Consider the following 16268-nt stretch of genomic DNA (forward strand, 5'->3'; position numbering starts at 1 on the left):
ACCCACACAGTAGGGAATTTCTCCAGAGATGTAGCTTTCAATTTAGACACTTGACTACAGTTTTCCTTTGGCTGGTCAGGCTTCAGGCTATGAATGATTGGCAGAGAGAAAAGCAGTAAAGACAGATGGGTCTCCCCCTAGCCCAACGGAGTTTGCATGCTCTGAGCAGAAGCAGGGGTGAGCCCTTTGATGCAGCTCCTTTTGGAAACGGGAAGATGCTGAGCAGCCCCTGGCACTTGAACTCAAGTGATTTGGCTTTAATTGGGTTCAGAGAACCTCTTATAGCACAGATCTTTCTGCCCTGTTGCCCCTAGAGCGTACAGGGTGGGGAGGTGAGCCGCACCCACTGTGCCATGGGATGGAAAAGCTCCCTCCTTAGGCTCAAGGCCAGTTTCCAAGTGCTGGTACCGGAGAGAACATTTTGGCAAAGTGCTGATTCCTTCATTTTCCCCATCATTGTCCTCGTGAAAACCACCCTTTCCTGAAGTATTATCGTGTTCCTTCTTTTGAAACAATGATCCATAGATTCAACTCTTTCCATTTTAACCTGTTCCTACGTTGTTTACGCTGACGGAAATCAGGACCGATGCCAGCACAAGTTCACAAGGTGGCCAACACCAGAGATTTTCCTCTGTTCTCCCACATCCTCAGAATACTTTTTTACCATCCACCACTGTTCCTCTCCTGTTCCTTCCTGAGGTTGCTGCATGGCCCATGTGTGAAGATGCTTTCAAGTCTCCCATTTCCCAGAGGAGAGGGACTGCAGCCTTTCTGTGCTCCTGCTGCCCTGCGAGGAGCAGGCATGGCTTGGCATTGCTGCAGCTTGCCTTTGGGCTGGTAGCTTAACCTTGATCAGCCATGACTGGTGGTTGCCTATCTCAATAATAACCGTGTGAAAGCTGTTATCTAGTCCACCCTTCTACTTTCCAGCCATTGTGTGGCAGCACTCGTGCATTACTTGGCTTGGCAATCCTAAACTCGTTTCCTCAGAGCTGGATCAAAATCGCCTCTGATCTTGCTGCCCATTTCCTTGCCCAGCTGGGCACAAAATCACAGGTCTGCATCGTTGCCAGGAGCATCCAGCTTCCTTCCATGGGCTCCTTCCAGCCACTGTTTTGCTAGCTGAACTCCCTCCAAATACAGCATCCCAACCTACTTACTGGGTTTCCCAGAGCCACATAAACCTCTGCAGTCCTTGGGCAGTCTCCCTAAGTACACTTTCTTCTGCTCTCTCTTTTTACCTCAAACCAGGCTTCTTACAGCTGACAGGAGTTGCTGTCTGTCTGACCACAGACCCACCTTGAAGCAAGAGACTAAAGTGCTTTTACTGGAAAGTAGAATTCTGAATTCCATATTATATATACGAATATAAACAATAAAATCGGTTTCTTGGCGTTTTCTTGCATTCCTCCCTCTGGTTAGCCCTCCTGTGCATTACCTACTGCTTCCCTCCCCAAGTCCCACTCTTCCTTCCCTCTCATTATCTGTGCTTAATGAGGCTCCCAGCTGCGGCTCTTCAGCTCAGAACTTCGCTGCTTTACTTTCAGCTTTCATCCCAGAAGGGGAAAGATTCCAGGGGCCAGAACCTCATCGTCTTCCTGTTGTATTAGTTCATTTAATGAAGAGGATTACCTCTACCCATCCCAATTACATAACATATGTGAGTCACCCGGATCTCAGAAGCATTCTATCTGGCCGAGGTGCCAGCACACAAAAGGCCATTGATGTCCCTGTTACTGAATGGGAATCTCAAGCCTCAGCAGAAGCCCAGACAGGGTGTGAGCTTTGTGTGGGCAAGAGCTCTGCAGCCCATATCCATCCCTTCCCCAGAAACATCCCAGTCCTGGACCTGCTACAGCATCCCTGTGAGCTTTGTACTGTTGAGTTAGCTTATGTGAGTTTAGGAACCTTTGCAATGTCAAACATTTCAATTTTCTGTCTGTGTTAGCCTCTGTCAAATAGGTCTCACAGAGATGAGTTTTTGAGCCTACTTCTTTCTTTCTTTTCCAAGGAAAGCAAAGGAAACATTTGGTGTTCATGGCAGGTGGAAGTCTCACCTGCAGCAAATCTGGTAAAAACGTGATACCTGCTGGATGCTGCAGGAGGGACCCCTTTGCTGCAAACCACTCACTGAGGTGCTGCTAGCCAAAAGCCTTTCCCTTCAGGAACCACAGCCATCCAAATCCTGTGAGCAGGGACCAGGTGGCTCCACACCCGAGTTGTGTTTCACAGAGCGTGTTTGAGTTTTTTCCTTGTGTGGCAGAACATGAATCGGGGAAATGACAGGCGAGCAAATCTGCAGCCAAGGACAACTGGGAGGTGCTGAGCTAACCAAAAGCCCTTTTGGATAGGGAGATGCTGCTCGAGTGTCAATGGAAGGGAACACACATGGGTGTGAAGGTGGTTGGCACCTCTAGAGCTCCGTTCTCCTTTGGAAGAGACCAGGAAGGAGAGTGATAAATCCCCCCATATATCTCTTGCTTGAGTCTGAGCGGGATTGTGTGTGTGTATTTGTGGTAACAGGGAGTAAAGATCAAACCCATTTCCTTGGCTTTGAAGTTTGGACTGCTGCTGAGCTTTGTTCAGGTAGGAGTGAGGGCTTTGCCTACTCAGCACAGGAGCTAGGCAGTGTAACACAGCTGCAGCCAAACAAAATCAACAGCAGTTCTTCCATGCATACCCCTTTTTATCTGAGATCTTTTATGCTCATGGAACTCTGGTGATTCCCAGTGTGCTGGGCAGCACCTTGATTTTGGTGTTTTGTTTTGTTTTAAAAGAAGGATTTTAGTTAATGATGGCTGCACAAAGTGTGTTGTCCTTCTCCTCTCCATGCATGAATTTATTCCACTTGCTGGGAGATTCCTATTCCTCCCACAGGAAGGATTCCCCCCTGTGCTGGAGCTCCAGAACAACTGCATCTCCCCAGAAATCCAGCAGCAATTTGGGCTTAGGCCACAGAGCTGCCATGAAGTCACTCTGAGACCCCGTGAGGGCAAAACATCTTTGTGGGACATGTTCCCACCACCCTAAGTCACGCTCATCCCACTTCACAGCTCAGGGCTGTTTATAAACCTTAAGGTTCCCCATACTGAGTGGAGACCCAAATTCAGTGAGTGGCCATGGGGAAGACCCGGGTGCTCAGCTCCCCTCGGCAGCACAGGAGTCACTACTGAGCACGAATGCTCAGAGCTGTCCCCAACCCCATGGGCACTGTCTGAGTCCAGAACCTCCCTGTCCTGCACCATTGCCAGCCTCTGACACCTGGCTTGGCACGCAGAGGAAGCTGAGCTGGTTTAACCCTGAGAACAAGCTCTGATGCTACAGTTAAGTGAAGGGAGAAATGTCAGGGGGTTTTGTGATTCACAGTGCCGAGACCAATCCCTCAGCGTTGTGCTGAGAGCCACAGGGAATCATTCCAACTCTATTCCCAGCCGTTCCCTTAGGTTCAGCTGAATTGCCTCTCAGTAGGCTTGTAGGGTTTTTTTTTTGTGCATGTGTGTGTGTGTTTTTATTATTTTCTAACAAAAACAAGCAACGAAAGCTGGCTGGGCCGCTCTCAGCATTGGCCGGAGCCGCTTGGGCCCTCCCTGTGGCCGCTGGAAGCCGTGAGAAGCCCCGGGCCAGCTCCTTGGCCAGACGCTGCTGATTAAAGCCGGCGTGTTGGGCCGAGCACAGTCAGTCCTGCTCGGCTCAGTGCTCGGCATGGCGCTGCGGGGAGCCTGCCTGCTGCTCTGCCTCGTCTCCCTCGCCCACGTCTCCGTCCAGCAGAACGGCAAGGGCAGGCAGAAGCCGGCGGCCTCCAAGAAAGGTAAGGGCCGAGCGTGGGGGATCCTGCCTGGCATGCAGGGCAGTCGGCACAGTTAGGGGTGCTCTGAGGGTGCTTGTAGCTTTTAAAAATCCAAGGGAGCGTCTTTTTCTTTTAACGCCTGTAGGAATGCTTTTGAGAGTTAGAAAGGATAGAGGAGTGGTTTGGGCAGGTTGTTGTACTGAATGCATGCGGTGGGACAGCCCGAGGGTCAGAGGGCACCGTGTTTTGTGTGTGCTCCCTTCCTCCAGCCCCTTGCCCTGCTCATTCATTTTGCAGTAGTTAAGTGGCAGCTGTGGCAGAGCTGCAGCCAGGAGCAGGCAGCAGTACATCACCTATTACAAGCAGCACGGCTTGTCATTTTCAAGTGCTTTCCTCCTCATCCCTCCTCTCCACAGCCCAGAGCAGACACCTGGAGTGCAGAGCAGGCGGTGAGCTGCTTCACAGGCACTCTGCTCTTCGGAGCAAATGAGAGTGGGAAGGAAGCATCCCAGGAATTTGCTTGGCTGTGCTCTCCCAGCGGCTATTTTTGTCAGATCCTGTCCTTGAGAAACTTTTACATTTTCTCCCAGTGGATCTCTTTGTGAAATTGGTGCAGATCTGCTTAGTCCAAAGCAATGGTTTCTGCTTTTGTTGAACAGCAAAAATACCATCTTAGGTTGATGCAGGGCATTTATCTGCATTGCTCTTGTGGGATGTAGCAGGAGGGAATCTTATTTCTAAGGGAGATCTCTCTCTCCATCACTGGAAATGATGGGAGCTCCAACTCCTGGGGCTTCTCTTCATCCCTTGCCACCTCCAAGCTCACTCGTGGTAAAGATGGGATGTCAGCCTCCTGTCGCCTAATCCTTGTTCCTGTCCCACTCGGTGGACAGATGGAGGGACTGAGGGCCACTAGCAACCCACTCCCAGTCCCCCTGCTTTTCACTGTGGTGGTTTGGACAGGGCAAACCCATGAGAGAGTTGGGGCATTTTGTTGGGTTTGTATTTCTTAATCTGTGTGGCCAAGCCACAAATGGGAGACAAGAAATCGATGCTTCGAGCCAGGCCTTTTCAACTTTCTTTTCTCTTTTCTTTCCTTGTACTATTTCTTTTCTTCACAATTTAATTATTGCTTACATTTGGATCTACTTCAGAGCAAAAACGGTGCCGTTTCACCAAGAAAAACCCAAAGCTACTATTTCAAAAATGCTGAAATAACACATTCACTTTGCCTGTTGTTTTATTCCTCTTTCAAATTGCTCCCAGTAATTGCTCCAGCTGCAGCACATCAGCAAACCCACTCTGAACCCTGGTGGGGGTGGGCAGAATTTGCCTGTGGGAGTGACTACAGCTGCAGGGGAGATGGCCCTGGAAGAGGGTCCAAGCTAGAGACCCCTGGCACTGGGGGCTTCCCTTAATAACAGCCAGGCAGAGTCCACAGGGACATGGAGAGAGCACCTCTGTGTAGCTCCTACGTGTATGTTTAAGGTATTTGGAGTCGAGATGCAGGTACCTGCAAATCAGCATGTAGAGGCTGGCATGGGCTCTGCTCCTGACTCTGCTTCAGTTCCTGTGTGATCTCTGAGCTCCAGCGTCAGTAAGGAAGAGACCTTGGATAGTGCCTGCAAACATTTTCAGCAGCACAAACCCCATGCAGAGGGCTCCATCCCCTTCTGTGTTCCAGGAACAGGCTGGGCCGAGGCGCAGCTTACACAGCGTGCCACTGCAACAAGTAAAATCAACCCTGTCTCGCTCTAATTATTGGAAGCGAGATGATATGTGATGGTACGTCCCCTTATCTTCCTTATTCCTGACACCTCTGTATAGGCAGAGGCACCTCCAGTTGTCTTTGCATTCCACAAGCCCCCGTTTGCAGCCTCACACACATTGCTTGTGAAGTTTTCATAACCAGAGCATCAAGACCAAGCTCCTGCTATTCCCTTCTCCTCTTGCCCCTGTCCTCAGCCTTCCTCCACAGGGGTGGCTGCCCCAGGACTTGCTCTGGTTCCCAGGGACAGCACTGGCACACTGCTGGCTTCAGCAGCCCCAAACCCAGCTGCAACAGCTTTGGTCACAGCTTACAGAGATGAGCCTTCAGTAAATAAAGGTGCACAGACAAATACTACTCTTGCTCCCAAGTGGAGCAGCATATGGAGCTGCCCTGGCGAGATTCACTGAGAGTATCTCACCGCAGCCTTTGGATGTTACTTAAACCTGAGGGACATTTGTTCTGCTAGAAAAGAGGCTTATATGGATAAACAACTGTGCTAATTAGCTATTTCCCACAAAGTATTTTCATCAAGGCACCAAAATAATAGCTAGTGCCTGAATTGCAACTGAACCCATTGAAGTTATTTGAGCAAGGAGCGAAGCAGCTTAAGGCTCTCCTCCTGGTCTGTTTGCACTTTTGTATTCATGACACATGTAATCTTCAGGCTGGCAGTTTTGGTGAGTGTCCAAGTTCCTTCCCCACTTGCCTCGCTTGATGGCTCAGCTCCCTGACCCTGAAGGAAGCCTGTCTTGCCACTTCATGGGCAAAGTGAGGAGTGGCAGGGTTAGTGCAATGTTCACAAATGCCTTTATGTCCCATCTTCCACCTCCTCCACCCCACACCAGTCCTTCTGTGCAGGCGAAACCAGGGAGAGAAGAGCTGTTGCTAAGCCACAGGTGACCATCCTGGTAACAGCATGATCCATGATACAGAGCTCCGTTTAATGCTAGCAAAATATTACTGAAGGGATGAGTTTCTTGCAGCTTGTTCTCCTCACCGTGTCCACCACTCCCCTGCCTGACACTGCTTGCTTTGCTGGAAGCATTAAGCCATGGTGCTTGGATCAGTCATGTCATTCACACAGAGCCAGCAGTCCCAGACCTGGTGCCACCACTGCCCATGCCTGAATCCAGGAGTTGATGGTTAACAAGTGCCAGAACTCAGCCTAAGGAACCTGGGCTGATGGTGCAACCACGCTAGCAAGTAAATGCTATCTGATAGATGTGCTAGGGTGCAAACATTGACTTTGTGATAATATTTTTCTGTGGGCAGGGAACCGGGGACTTTTGATGATAGGAACAGTTCCAGCTACCTCCTTTGGGGCTGTGGTAGATGTTTGTGCTCTCTCTGGATTTCTCCAAACAGATGGTGTGAGCCTCAAAATGATTGAAGACCTGAAGGCCATGATTGACAACATCTCTCAGGAGGTTGCTCTACTGAAGGAGAAGCAAGCACTTCAGACAGGTAAAGGACTCCTTGAAGAAGGCATGGCTTTTGCATGGAGATAAGAGGTGCTTTTAAAGTGGCTACCATTGTTCCATATGATGTTGACAAGGGATACCCAAGCATCCCATGATAATGTGCCTATCACATGGAGCGAACTGGGGATCAAAGCAAAGCGTGGTCTCTCTGCAGTTCCTCCAGGCAAAGGGATTGCCTCAGGCAGTTAATGGCAAGTGTTGTGCAGCATATGGCCCATTTCTTTATGCCTTAGAGCTTCCTATTAGCAAAGCTATTGATATTCCTGTGACACTAAGCCAGATGTTCCTTTTCTGTCAGGAATCAGCAAGGCAGGTGATAGATTATTCTCCACTTCAGTCAAATGAGCTTTAATATTTGCCTCAGGCTTTTGTCTGAAGCCTGAGGGGCTGGTTACCTAATCCCTCACACATCCCATGGTCTTGTCCAGGCAACCTCACTGGGTGTTGGTCCCACTATTCCTTGTGTGACAGGCGTGGAGTATCAGCCCCAAAAGTTCATTTTCCAGATGTGCTCTGTGGTTATTCTGTGCAAACTCCATGACAGCCATAGGAGAGAGATCTGCAGAACATGAAACAGAAATGCGCTAAAAGTGCAAGTTGAGGAGAATTTTCTCCCTTAAAAAAAAATAAAAATATAAAAAATAATTAAAAAAAAACCAAAAACAAGTGAAATCAAGGCTTTAGATCCAAGCTCAGAGTTGCTGTATTGTAATCGATCTGGATATTAATGCATAGCTCTGATTATCTATTCTTTGGATAGAGTACCCTGCATTCTCAGGGTTTAAAGTTTAAAAATTAAAAATGAGTGAGGCAGTGAGGTGCTCTGAGGGACACACATGCTCTGCATGCTCGGCATCCATTTTAAACCCAATTCTCCTGTTGTCTCTCTGTTCCATTCACACGGCAACCTGTCAGTCTGCCTGAAAGGCACCAAAATTCACATGAAGTGCTTCCTGGCATTCTCTGAGAGCAAGACATACCACGAGGCTAGCGAGCACTGCATCTCACAGGGCGGCACGCTGGGCACGCCGCAGGGAGGCGAGGAGAACGACGCACTCTACGACTACATGCGCAAGAGCATCGGGGCTGAGGCAGAGATCTGGCTGGGCCTCAACGACATGGCTGCTGAGGGCAAGTGGGTTGACATGACGGGCGGCCCCATCCGCTACAAGAACTGGGAGACCGAGATCACCACCCAGCCTGATGGCGGCAAGCTGGAAAACTGCGCGGCCTTGTCAGGGGCGGCGGTGGGCAAGTGGTTTGACAAGCGGTGCAAGGAGCAGCTGCCCTACGTCTGCCAGTTCATGATCGTGTAGTGGGGCTCTGTACAGCTATAGGATGGCTATGAGCACACCCACGCACCCACACACACCTCCACATAGTGCTGTGACTGGGGCAGCTGCCATGGCCTGGTAACAGGTCAGAGCTGCGCTGCCTTTCACTCGGCCACATCCAGCCCCATTTGCATCCCTCTCCCTATGGCATTATGTATAGATATATTTTTGTACACAGGGATCTGATGAGGTGGTTTTGGCGAAGATCCGGTGTGACAGCCCAGCCTCACCAACAGCCATTTGGGCTGCCCAGGCTGTCGCTCTGCAGCCTCCGTTGCCACCTTGCTGAACCTTGCTGGGACACCAGCAATGCCAGTCTTCTCCAGCCTCACTCGCCTGCAGGCCCTGCTGCAGGGATGGGGTCCTGGCGCAGAGAGCAGAGCATGTTATTTCTGCTTTGTGTCCAGACATCATCGACCTTGCATCCAAGCGCTGTTGGAACTGTTGGCCCTGTATCAGGCTGCTCAAGGGGCTGACGTGCTGAGAGGAAACGCGTCTTTCCACAAGCATTTCCCTTTTTTTGATCCTTTTCTCATCACTCAGAAGAAAGTGCTTTACTTATTTCTCTGAGGGAGCTGGCCCCAGTGTCAGATCTTTCAGAATTACTGCCCCAAGCTTTATTTATCCTCCTGCACCACGTAGGAAGCAATGATTACTTGTAGTGTACTCAGTCAAATGTATTCTTGGGAGTAGAAGGTGAAGGTATTAGGTAAACAGAAAAGCTGTAAGGCTATCAGATAATATGCTGCCCTCTAAAAGACAACCAATTACCAAAAGCAAACCCCAACAAGTCTGACTTCAGCCACTTTAGTAGTTATAGGGCCTGTATTAGCCTGTATGAATTACTCCAGTCTTTGTTGGTCAAGGCCCAGTCCTCAGCAAACTCAAAAGTGCTGAGTAGCACATGTGCTTGTAAAGCTGAAGATCTGGTCTTGATAATTTTCTTCTGAGAAAAGGGTCGAAAAAAATGAAATATAAATTGCCATGATGGGAAGGCGACTGCTGGCTGAAACGTACCAGTGCCCCTCTGAAGCTCAGTGCTTGGTGCCAACCCAGTTCTTTGGGTTACATATCCCTGGCATGGCCGGGCAGAGGGCAGCCCAATGGGAACCATATGTTCATGGAAAGCCCTCAGGAGAAGTGTTTCCATTCTCTGCTTTGCCTAAAACCAGCATGGTAGTGGGGCTTCCAAAATGTCGTGTGGGAGAGCCAAGCTGGAGGGGTCAAAATACACACACACACACAAACACACACACACACACAGAGTGCATATTTCCCAGGCTGTCATTATTGCCAAACTTTCTGCTGTTCAGATGACTATGAAATAAAAGTATATATAGCTTGCTAAAGGAATGGAGTTGAGTCAGTATGGTCAGACTGCTTCCTTCTCCCACTTCTTTCTCTTCAAAACACCTTCAAGGGACCTGTTTGAGGGTGGGGGACATGGGAGGCAGAGGACAAAAGCAGGAAGTGAGAGCCTGCGTTCTGTGATTTTGTTTGTGGGATCGTCCCTCTTCTTATAATCCCAGTCAGAGGCAGCAAATCCTTTTACAGGAAAATAACAGAGCTGTGAGGCTCAGCAAACAAGAGTGAGGCACACAGCTGTTGCGAGCATAAATATAAAACAACTCAGGGTTGCTACGCTGATGGAGCATAAAAAGCACCACCTTGGAGGCAGAAGATAAACGAAGGAAGAGAGCATCAGCCTGTGGTATGCAGAGTGCTCAATCTACCTAGCTGCATCCCAAAGCATCCTCAGTATGGAAGCAGCCAGAAAGAGGTCAAGGGAAGCAGCTGGGGCTGTTGCAGATGCTGCTGAATAGAAAATGACCATGATAGCAACAATGGGTGACACCTCTCAGCCCCACGTGGGCAGGACAGGGCTGTGACACCTCCATGCTGGTGACTGGGCCACTGGAACCAGCAGCATAATCGCATGTAAGTAGACAGCTGCTTGCATAACAGCTGTGCCTTGGCTTCTCTGTGCAAGAGAGCTACCCTCAGCCTATGGAAAGGGCAGTATGAACCAGCCTCTTGGCAGCCCTACAGGCCAGCAACGACAAACAGGTCTGAAGGAGTGATGCTTACAAAAGCACCACTTTAGAAGCATTTCACCTTATAAAATAGAATGTCAATCTCAACCTTCCAGTGCTGACATAGATACTGAGCACGGAGTTCTGCTGCTGCTGTGGCAAGCGAGATCAGAAGATGAAAGCTGAAGCTTCATGCAGCAACTCAGCCAAAACAAAACTGAAAAAACTCCACCAAACCCTCCTAAAGAAAACAAGATGCATCATGTTATATGATCAGTCCCCAAATGCAACTAACAACTGGGTAGGTGTAGGGAATCAGCCTAACGTCAGTGTCATACTGCTCTGTATTTACAGCAGGATGGTCCAGGAGCAGTCTGAATTACATCTGCATTTATGTGCAGCCTGGACACCACCTCCATTGTGGGGAAGATTTGGGACCACACTCAAACCCCTTGAATTCCAAAACCCTCCCAAGACAGAGGTCTGAGCCCCAGGCTGCAAGTGAACTGTTCAGGTTGGAAAAGTCCACTAAGATCACCTCATCCAACTGCCCACCCATCCCCACCATGCTCACTGACCACGTCCCTCAGTGCCACATCCACACAGTTCTGTGGACCAGTTGGTGCAGAACACACCCAGGGAAACTGGCTCCTGTACTTCATTCTACAGTATGTCAGAACAGAAAGCCAAACACTTAAGTATGCCTTAAAACAGTCAACTTTAGGAAATGGTCCAGAAATAGCATTGGTTATAAACATGGTGAAACAATTGGCTCCATTGAAAAATGAGGACTTGGAAGGAGTTACGTGGGTGGGGTGCTGTGTACCTACAGCGGGTGACTGACAGTTTTCTACACAGCCTAAGAGCTCTATCAGCTTTCAAGAAGGAGGCAGAGCAACAGCCAATGCTTCTTAATGCTAAATCAAAATGTACTTGCTGAAAAGAGAGGTAAGCATGGCATGTTATTGTAGCGTGCCAAACCTGAAAGCACGTAATTGAGGAAAAAAGTTCTATGCTTTGGTTCACATGATGCTCGGGGGGCCTGGATGACGTGAGAGGTTCATGGAAAATCCTGATTGTGAGGCTCGGGACCTGACTGAATCAAGGGCAGTTTTGTGGCCCTTCTTCTCTTTGGGGAAGAACAAGAGAGCTGTCAGGATCTCCAGGGACATTTCCCGCTTCGGTTCTCACTTGACCAGGTCTCACATGATGAAGCAAGCTGGCCATTGCCAAAACACCCAGAGCAGACAAGGTTGAAGTCTCAAACTGACTCTCAAGAAAACACTTAAATATCAGAAGAATCCAGAAAAGCATCCACTCAGAATAAGGAATAGGTTAACCTAATGATTAGAATTTAAATTTGGTGTCTGAGCTATGAAATAATAATACTTCGGAAGTGAAGTGATACATTATTATATATGACATCATTTTGTGATTCTGTTATCCTCATCTATTTTGACTCCAAGGTAGCAGGGAGGGGAATAGCTCTTCTGTTTTGCCCCACGGTGACAGAAAGCCAAGTCATCACCATTGCAGCAGCTAATAAGCAATGTGATTTGGTGGAGACAGCATTCCTGTTATAAACATTTATGAAGCAACTACAGATTTTGTGTTTTGGAAAGACATTACTGGTAAAGACATGATTCACAGCACCATTCACAGGCCTGGCTAACTGGTGCATTTCCATCTAATTCAGTGTCGAAGTGGGGGGTACTCGTACAGGAGATCATTAATATCAAGAGAAGAGAAAGTTTCCAAACTACTTTATCATACTTCTAGTAACATATTTCCAAATCCTTCTTCAAGACTTGAAGTTACAGATGCTTGGAGAAACTCAGATGATCCATGAGTCAACCTCTCAAGGTTGGGTTGCCTCACTCTCAGCACCACTACACCTCTAGCTATAGCACAGGTCACTGAAGACTGATTTCCCCCAGGTGATTTTGGAAAACACGAGCACAGAAACCCAGCATCTCCCTCCCAGCGGAAGCTGTATCTGATCCTTTGACCCGTATTAGTGACGTAAGAACCTTTGGAGAATGCACAGGAGTTTGTTTTGCCTTAAATTTGCTTCTCTTTTAGTATGAATTAAAGAATAAAAATCAAAAGTTTTATATAAAAAGCATTTGCAATGATTTAATTGAAGCAGGTGGCAATTAGGCTTCAGAGCCTGCAGTTCATGCACCTGGGACTAAGCAGGGCACTTTGCCTGGGGCCAGGCTCTTCTGTACAGAAAACCAGGTTTATAGCCATGTACTAATAGAAGTTTTGCAGTCACATTGAGCAGAGAGAATGCTGTGTGCACGGCTTCTCTCTGTAGCTTTTCAATCCTTAAAACAAATACCAAAGGTAGCAGCACTACTACAGCTGAGATATGCAGCAGAGGTTCAGGACATCCTAACTACTACTCCAGGCAAAAACATGTCCAGGGATCCTGAGCAAAAAAAGCACCCAAACCCACTTGAGCATGGGAGGCTGAAGGGCTACTGGTAATAAAAGTGTAATTTATGCTATTATCAGTGTAAGTAAATTGATATGGAATTCAACTGTGTTAGTTGAGCGTAAAGAAATTATGAACACCACAACCACAGAAAGAGTCACACTTCTCCCCAGTCAGTTAAATTCACCTTTAAAAACAGCAAATAATAGCACATCACTGGCTATGCAACTAAAAGGATGATCTATGCTACCAACAGCAAAGCAGGTTCTCTAGAAACTTATTGCTGTCGACTAAGGAGATGAAGCTACTGACACATCAACATACCTCAGGTTGACCTTGTGCTCCACACAGCTGCAACACTCACCAAAATCCATGCAGGTTTTCCCAGTGTGAAATCCACAGTACTGGACACTTACATAGTAACTAGTGAAATTATCCCCCCCTCTTCTCCCTCCAAGGATGCTTGCTCCTGAAATCCTCCAAGTGGCTTCTCTGCTCTGCAGCATTGCCAAGGGGTGATCGTGTTCTCTGCATCTTCTCCTGATCACTCCAGTGGAGACTATTCCTGTGCAGAAAGCCAAATTGAGCAGGTGGGACTGCAGAGACCTCAGAAGGATCACTCAAGCCTTTCAGGGTGATATTCAAATCTTCAGAAGTTCCCATTGTTGTGTTGGCCCGCAAACTCAGAGGCAGATGCTGGTGGTACAGCAGTAAAGGCTGAACCTTCTCTGCAGTATTTCCATTACACTCTGTAGTTGTACAGCAGATGGCAGCAGACGGGCAGTCTGACAGAATGCCACCTGACATGGAAAGCATTAAGTAAAGGTGCATCATCCAGTTCTTCCACGTAGAGAAACTGTGCCCACTGACATTCATAGACACTTGCTGGATGTTTATGGAGACCAAACTGTGGATGTGAGCACAGTGGGTGGTGCACTTCAGCATGGCAACAGTAACTTCAGAGACAAGCCACCCAGGTTGGGTTGGTTTTTTTTTTGGTGGTGAAAATGCATAGCTAATGGTGGTGACTGTTGAAAAAAAATAGTGTTTCGTAGCTGAGAATGTTCTCTATCAAATAGTGTTACTGTGCTTTTTGTGTCTGTTGTAGTTTCCATGGAAATAAATAAATAAGAAGCACTAGTTTCGGAGCAAACTACGTATTTACAAGCATGAGAAAGATGTACACTGACTACTGCAGCTGGTAATAGAGTTATGTTTTATTCATTTTTTTAAAAAACTCAAGTCACAACTTTTGCCGAGGGAAAAGTAAACTTAAATTTGTGCCTGTACTCCCATTCAAAACATGAAGCACAATGAAAGTCAACCTTAGACTGAAAGCAAATGTAAACTGAAGTTTACATCACCGTACCAAAAGCTGAATTAAAATAGAGCAAAAGAAAAAAAAACCAACAAAACACAACAGTGAACAAGTATCATACTCTTCCTTCAAATATTAAGATGCTGTAAACAAAAGCCTGACCTGTTCTCTTTCCATCAGCTGTTTAGAAAGAACACAAAGATTTCACCTCAGCAGCTGCAGAGACTGAGCCAGAGGGATGAGATGGCCTTGAGTTTCTCTCAGAAACACATTTCTTTTCAAGAAAAAAGAAGGAAGAAGCATTGACCAGATGAACGAACAAATAGACTACCCTGACAAAACATATAGTGGCAATTCAGTTACCTGAGGAAAAAAAAAATAGATATTATTACTGGAGAAGTCTTTTTAAGTTGTTGAACGGCATGAAAATACCCCCAGTACACTTTAAAATATGTGATCCCAGTGACCAGCCAGAGATCTAGGAACACATATCTCTGCATTAAAAGTGCAAAACATAAGCATAAAAAGTACATGAAGCAATAAAAAGGCACTTCCAGCTGGCATGCGTTTCCCTCTATGCAACAGCAAATTGAGTCAGAGCAGATATAATTAAATTGCGTATCAGTATACACTGTTAAACAGGCACACTTCAATGTTTAATACAGTCAACTTGTAATGCCAGCATAGTTAACAGAGGAAGAAATCCATATTTTTTCTGATGTAAATGGTGATGTTCCTAGCAAAGATGTTTTCATTTTAGAAATTAATATAAACATACTGTCATTGCATGCAACCACCTATAAATCATATGGTACCTTTGTGCATCATTAGACAAGCCATCAAAACAATTTAGGGAGCAACTCTCAAGTTGAATCTAGTTTTGCATGCAAAGCTGCAGACATTCTCAGTAACTATACAACTAAACAAGCCAGATGTTTATGTATAAAAGGCAACTCAATTCATATACCTGCAGTGCTATGCATGAGGACGTGACTCTCAAGTTTTAGAAGGCACACAAACTGAGGGAGAAGCTAAATACAGCATTCAGAAATGAAAACTATTATTGCAAGAGGTGTATTTCAAAGCAGCTAGATGACTGAAGCTGAGTACCGGGAGAAATTAAGAGTTATCTCCAACACTGTTTCAACGTGGTTGTTAAATTTAGACTGATCACCAAAAAAACAAAACATAGGCCTTTCTTAAGGATTCACTCATATACTTCATACATCAGAGAAACTGTCTTCTGAATACAATCTATTTTCTTTATTCCCCTTTTTAACCTTATTAGATAAACAAGCATTTATGAGTTGAAGCTAGATGACCATACTGTTATTTCTTCACCAAACCTGTACTCTCACTTGGATAAAAAGGTCAACAAACTAATGAAACACGAATGCTGCAGGCACCTTAAAACCAGTGCAAACTGTTTGGGAATTTTGGAACTGTTTTTATAAATAAAAAAAAAAAGCAGAAGAAAATACAGTCTTTGGTACAGGCTTACACAGTGCTACTGAAGTATTAGAGTATCAGTTGGAAATTAGAGAAAAAACACCAACTTGCTTCCAAGCTAGGCAAGCCCAAGCTCAAGTATACACATTGATTTACATGCACAGAGCTCTTCCAGGCTGCATACATGTGGTCTTTCAGTACATTTACATAGCAATCACTATGTTAATTACAAGTGAATTTTCAAGCAGTAAGTAGTAGACATGACAGTATCTCCTACTTTGCTTAGATGTTAGGAGAAGGAATCTGTACCTGTGCAATCTGGAGCTGCCTTGAGCCCACGAGGCGGCCTATGCCTTCAAAAAGTCACCAGCCAGCGCTCAGGACGAATGACTTGTGAGGAAGGAGGGAATACTGGACAAAACACTCTTTCCACTCTAGTCGTTGCCACAGTTTTAAATTGGTATTGTTATGAATTCCTTTTCCCGATGACTTGATAATAAAAAGCAAGAGCATACCTCTGACATCCATCTCACAACCAGAAGGTCACACATTCCCGGAGTGCTCTGCTGTTTGAGTTTACCAGACATTCACTCTAAAACCAGAAGCTACCAACAGCTGAATAAAAAAAAACAACAACACCACAAACAACGAAGCA

General features: G+C 46.6%; 1 protein-coding gene across 1 annotated transcript; it reads left to right on the plus strand.

The window, feature by feature from the left end:
• The first annotated feature begins 3511 nt into the window (after positions 1 to 3511).
• On the plus strand, positions 3512 to 8714 carry CLEC3B (C-type lectin domain family 3 member B). The gene is made up of 3 exons (XM_065753598.1): positions 3512 to 3808; positions 6924 to 7022; positions 7955 to 8714. Exons 1-3 carry the CDS (start codon positions 3703 to 3705, stop codon positions 8353 to 8355), a joined length of 606 nt encoding a protein of 201 aa, XP_065609670.1. The 5' UTR covers positions 3512 to 3702; the 3' UTR covers positions 8356 to 8714.
• Positions 8715 to 16268: the final 7554 nt, after the last annotated feature.

Source organism: Cyrtonyx montezumae, unplaced genomic scaffold (genome assembly GCF_038088225.1).
Source record: "Cyrtonyx montezumae isolate F1298 unplaced genomic scaffold, pur_monq_1.0 scaffold_8, whole genome shotgun sequence".
NCBI classification, from domain to species: domain Eukaryota; kingdom Metazoa; phylum Chordata; class Aves; order Galliformes; family Odontophoridae; genus Cyrtonyx; species Cyrtonyx montezumae.

Coding starts and splice junctions, on each gene's coding strand:
- CLEC3B (XM_065753598.1), top strand. CDS start 3,703: ATGGCGCTGCGGGGAGCCTGCCTGCTGCTCTGCCTCGTCTCCCTCGCC. Junction 3,809..6,923: donor GCCGGCGGCCTCCAAGAAAG/GTAAGGGCCGAG, acceptor TTCTCCAAACAG/ATGGTGTGAGCCTCAAAATG. Junction 7,023..7,954: donor GAAGCAAGCACTTCAGACAG/GTAAAGGACTCC, acceptor GCAACCTGTCAG/TCTGCCTGAAAGGCACCAAA.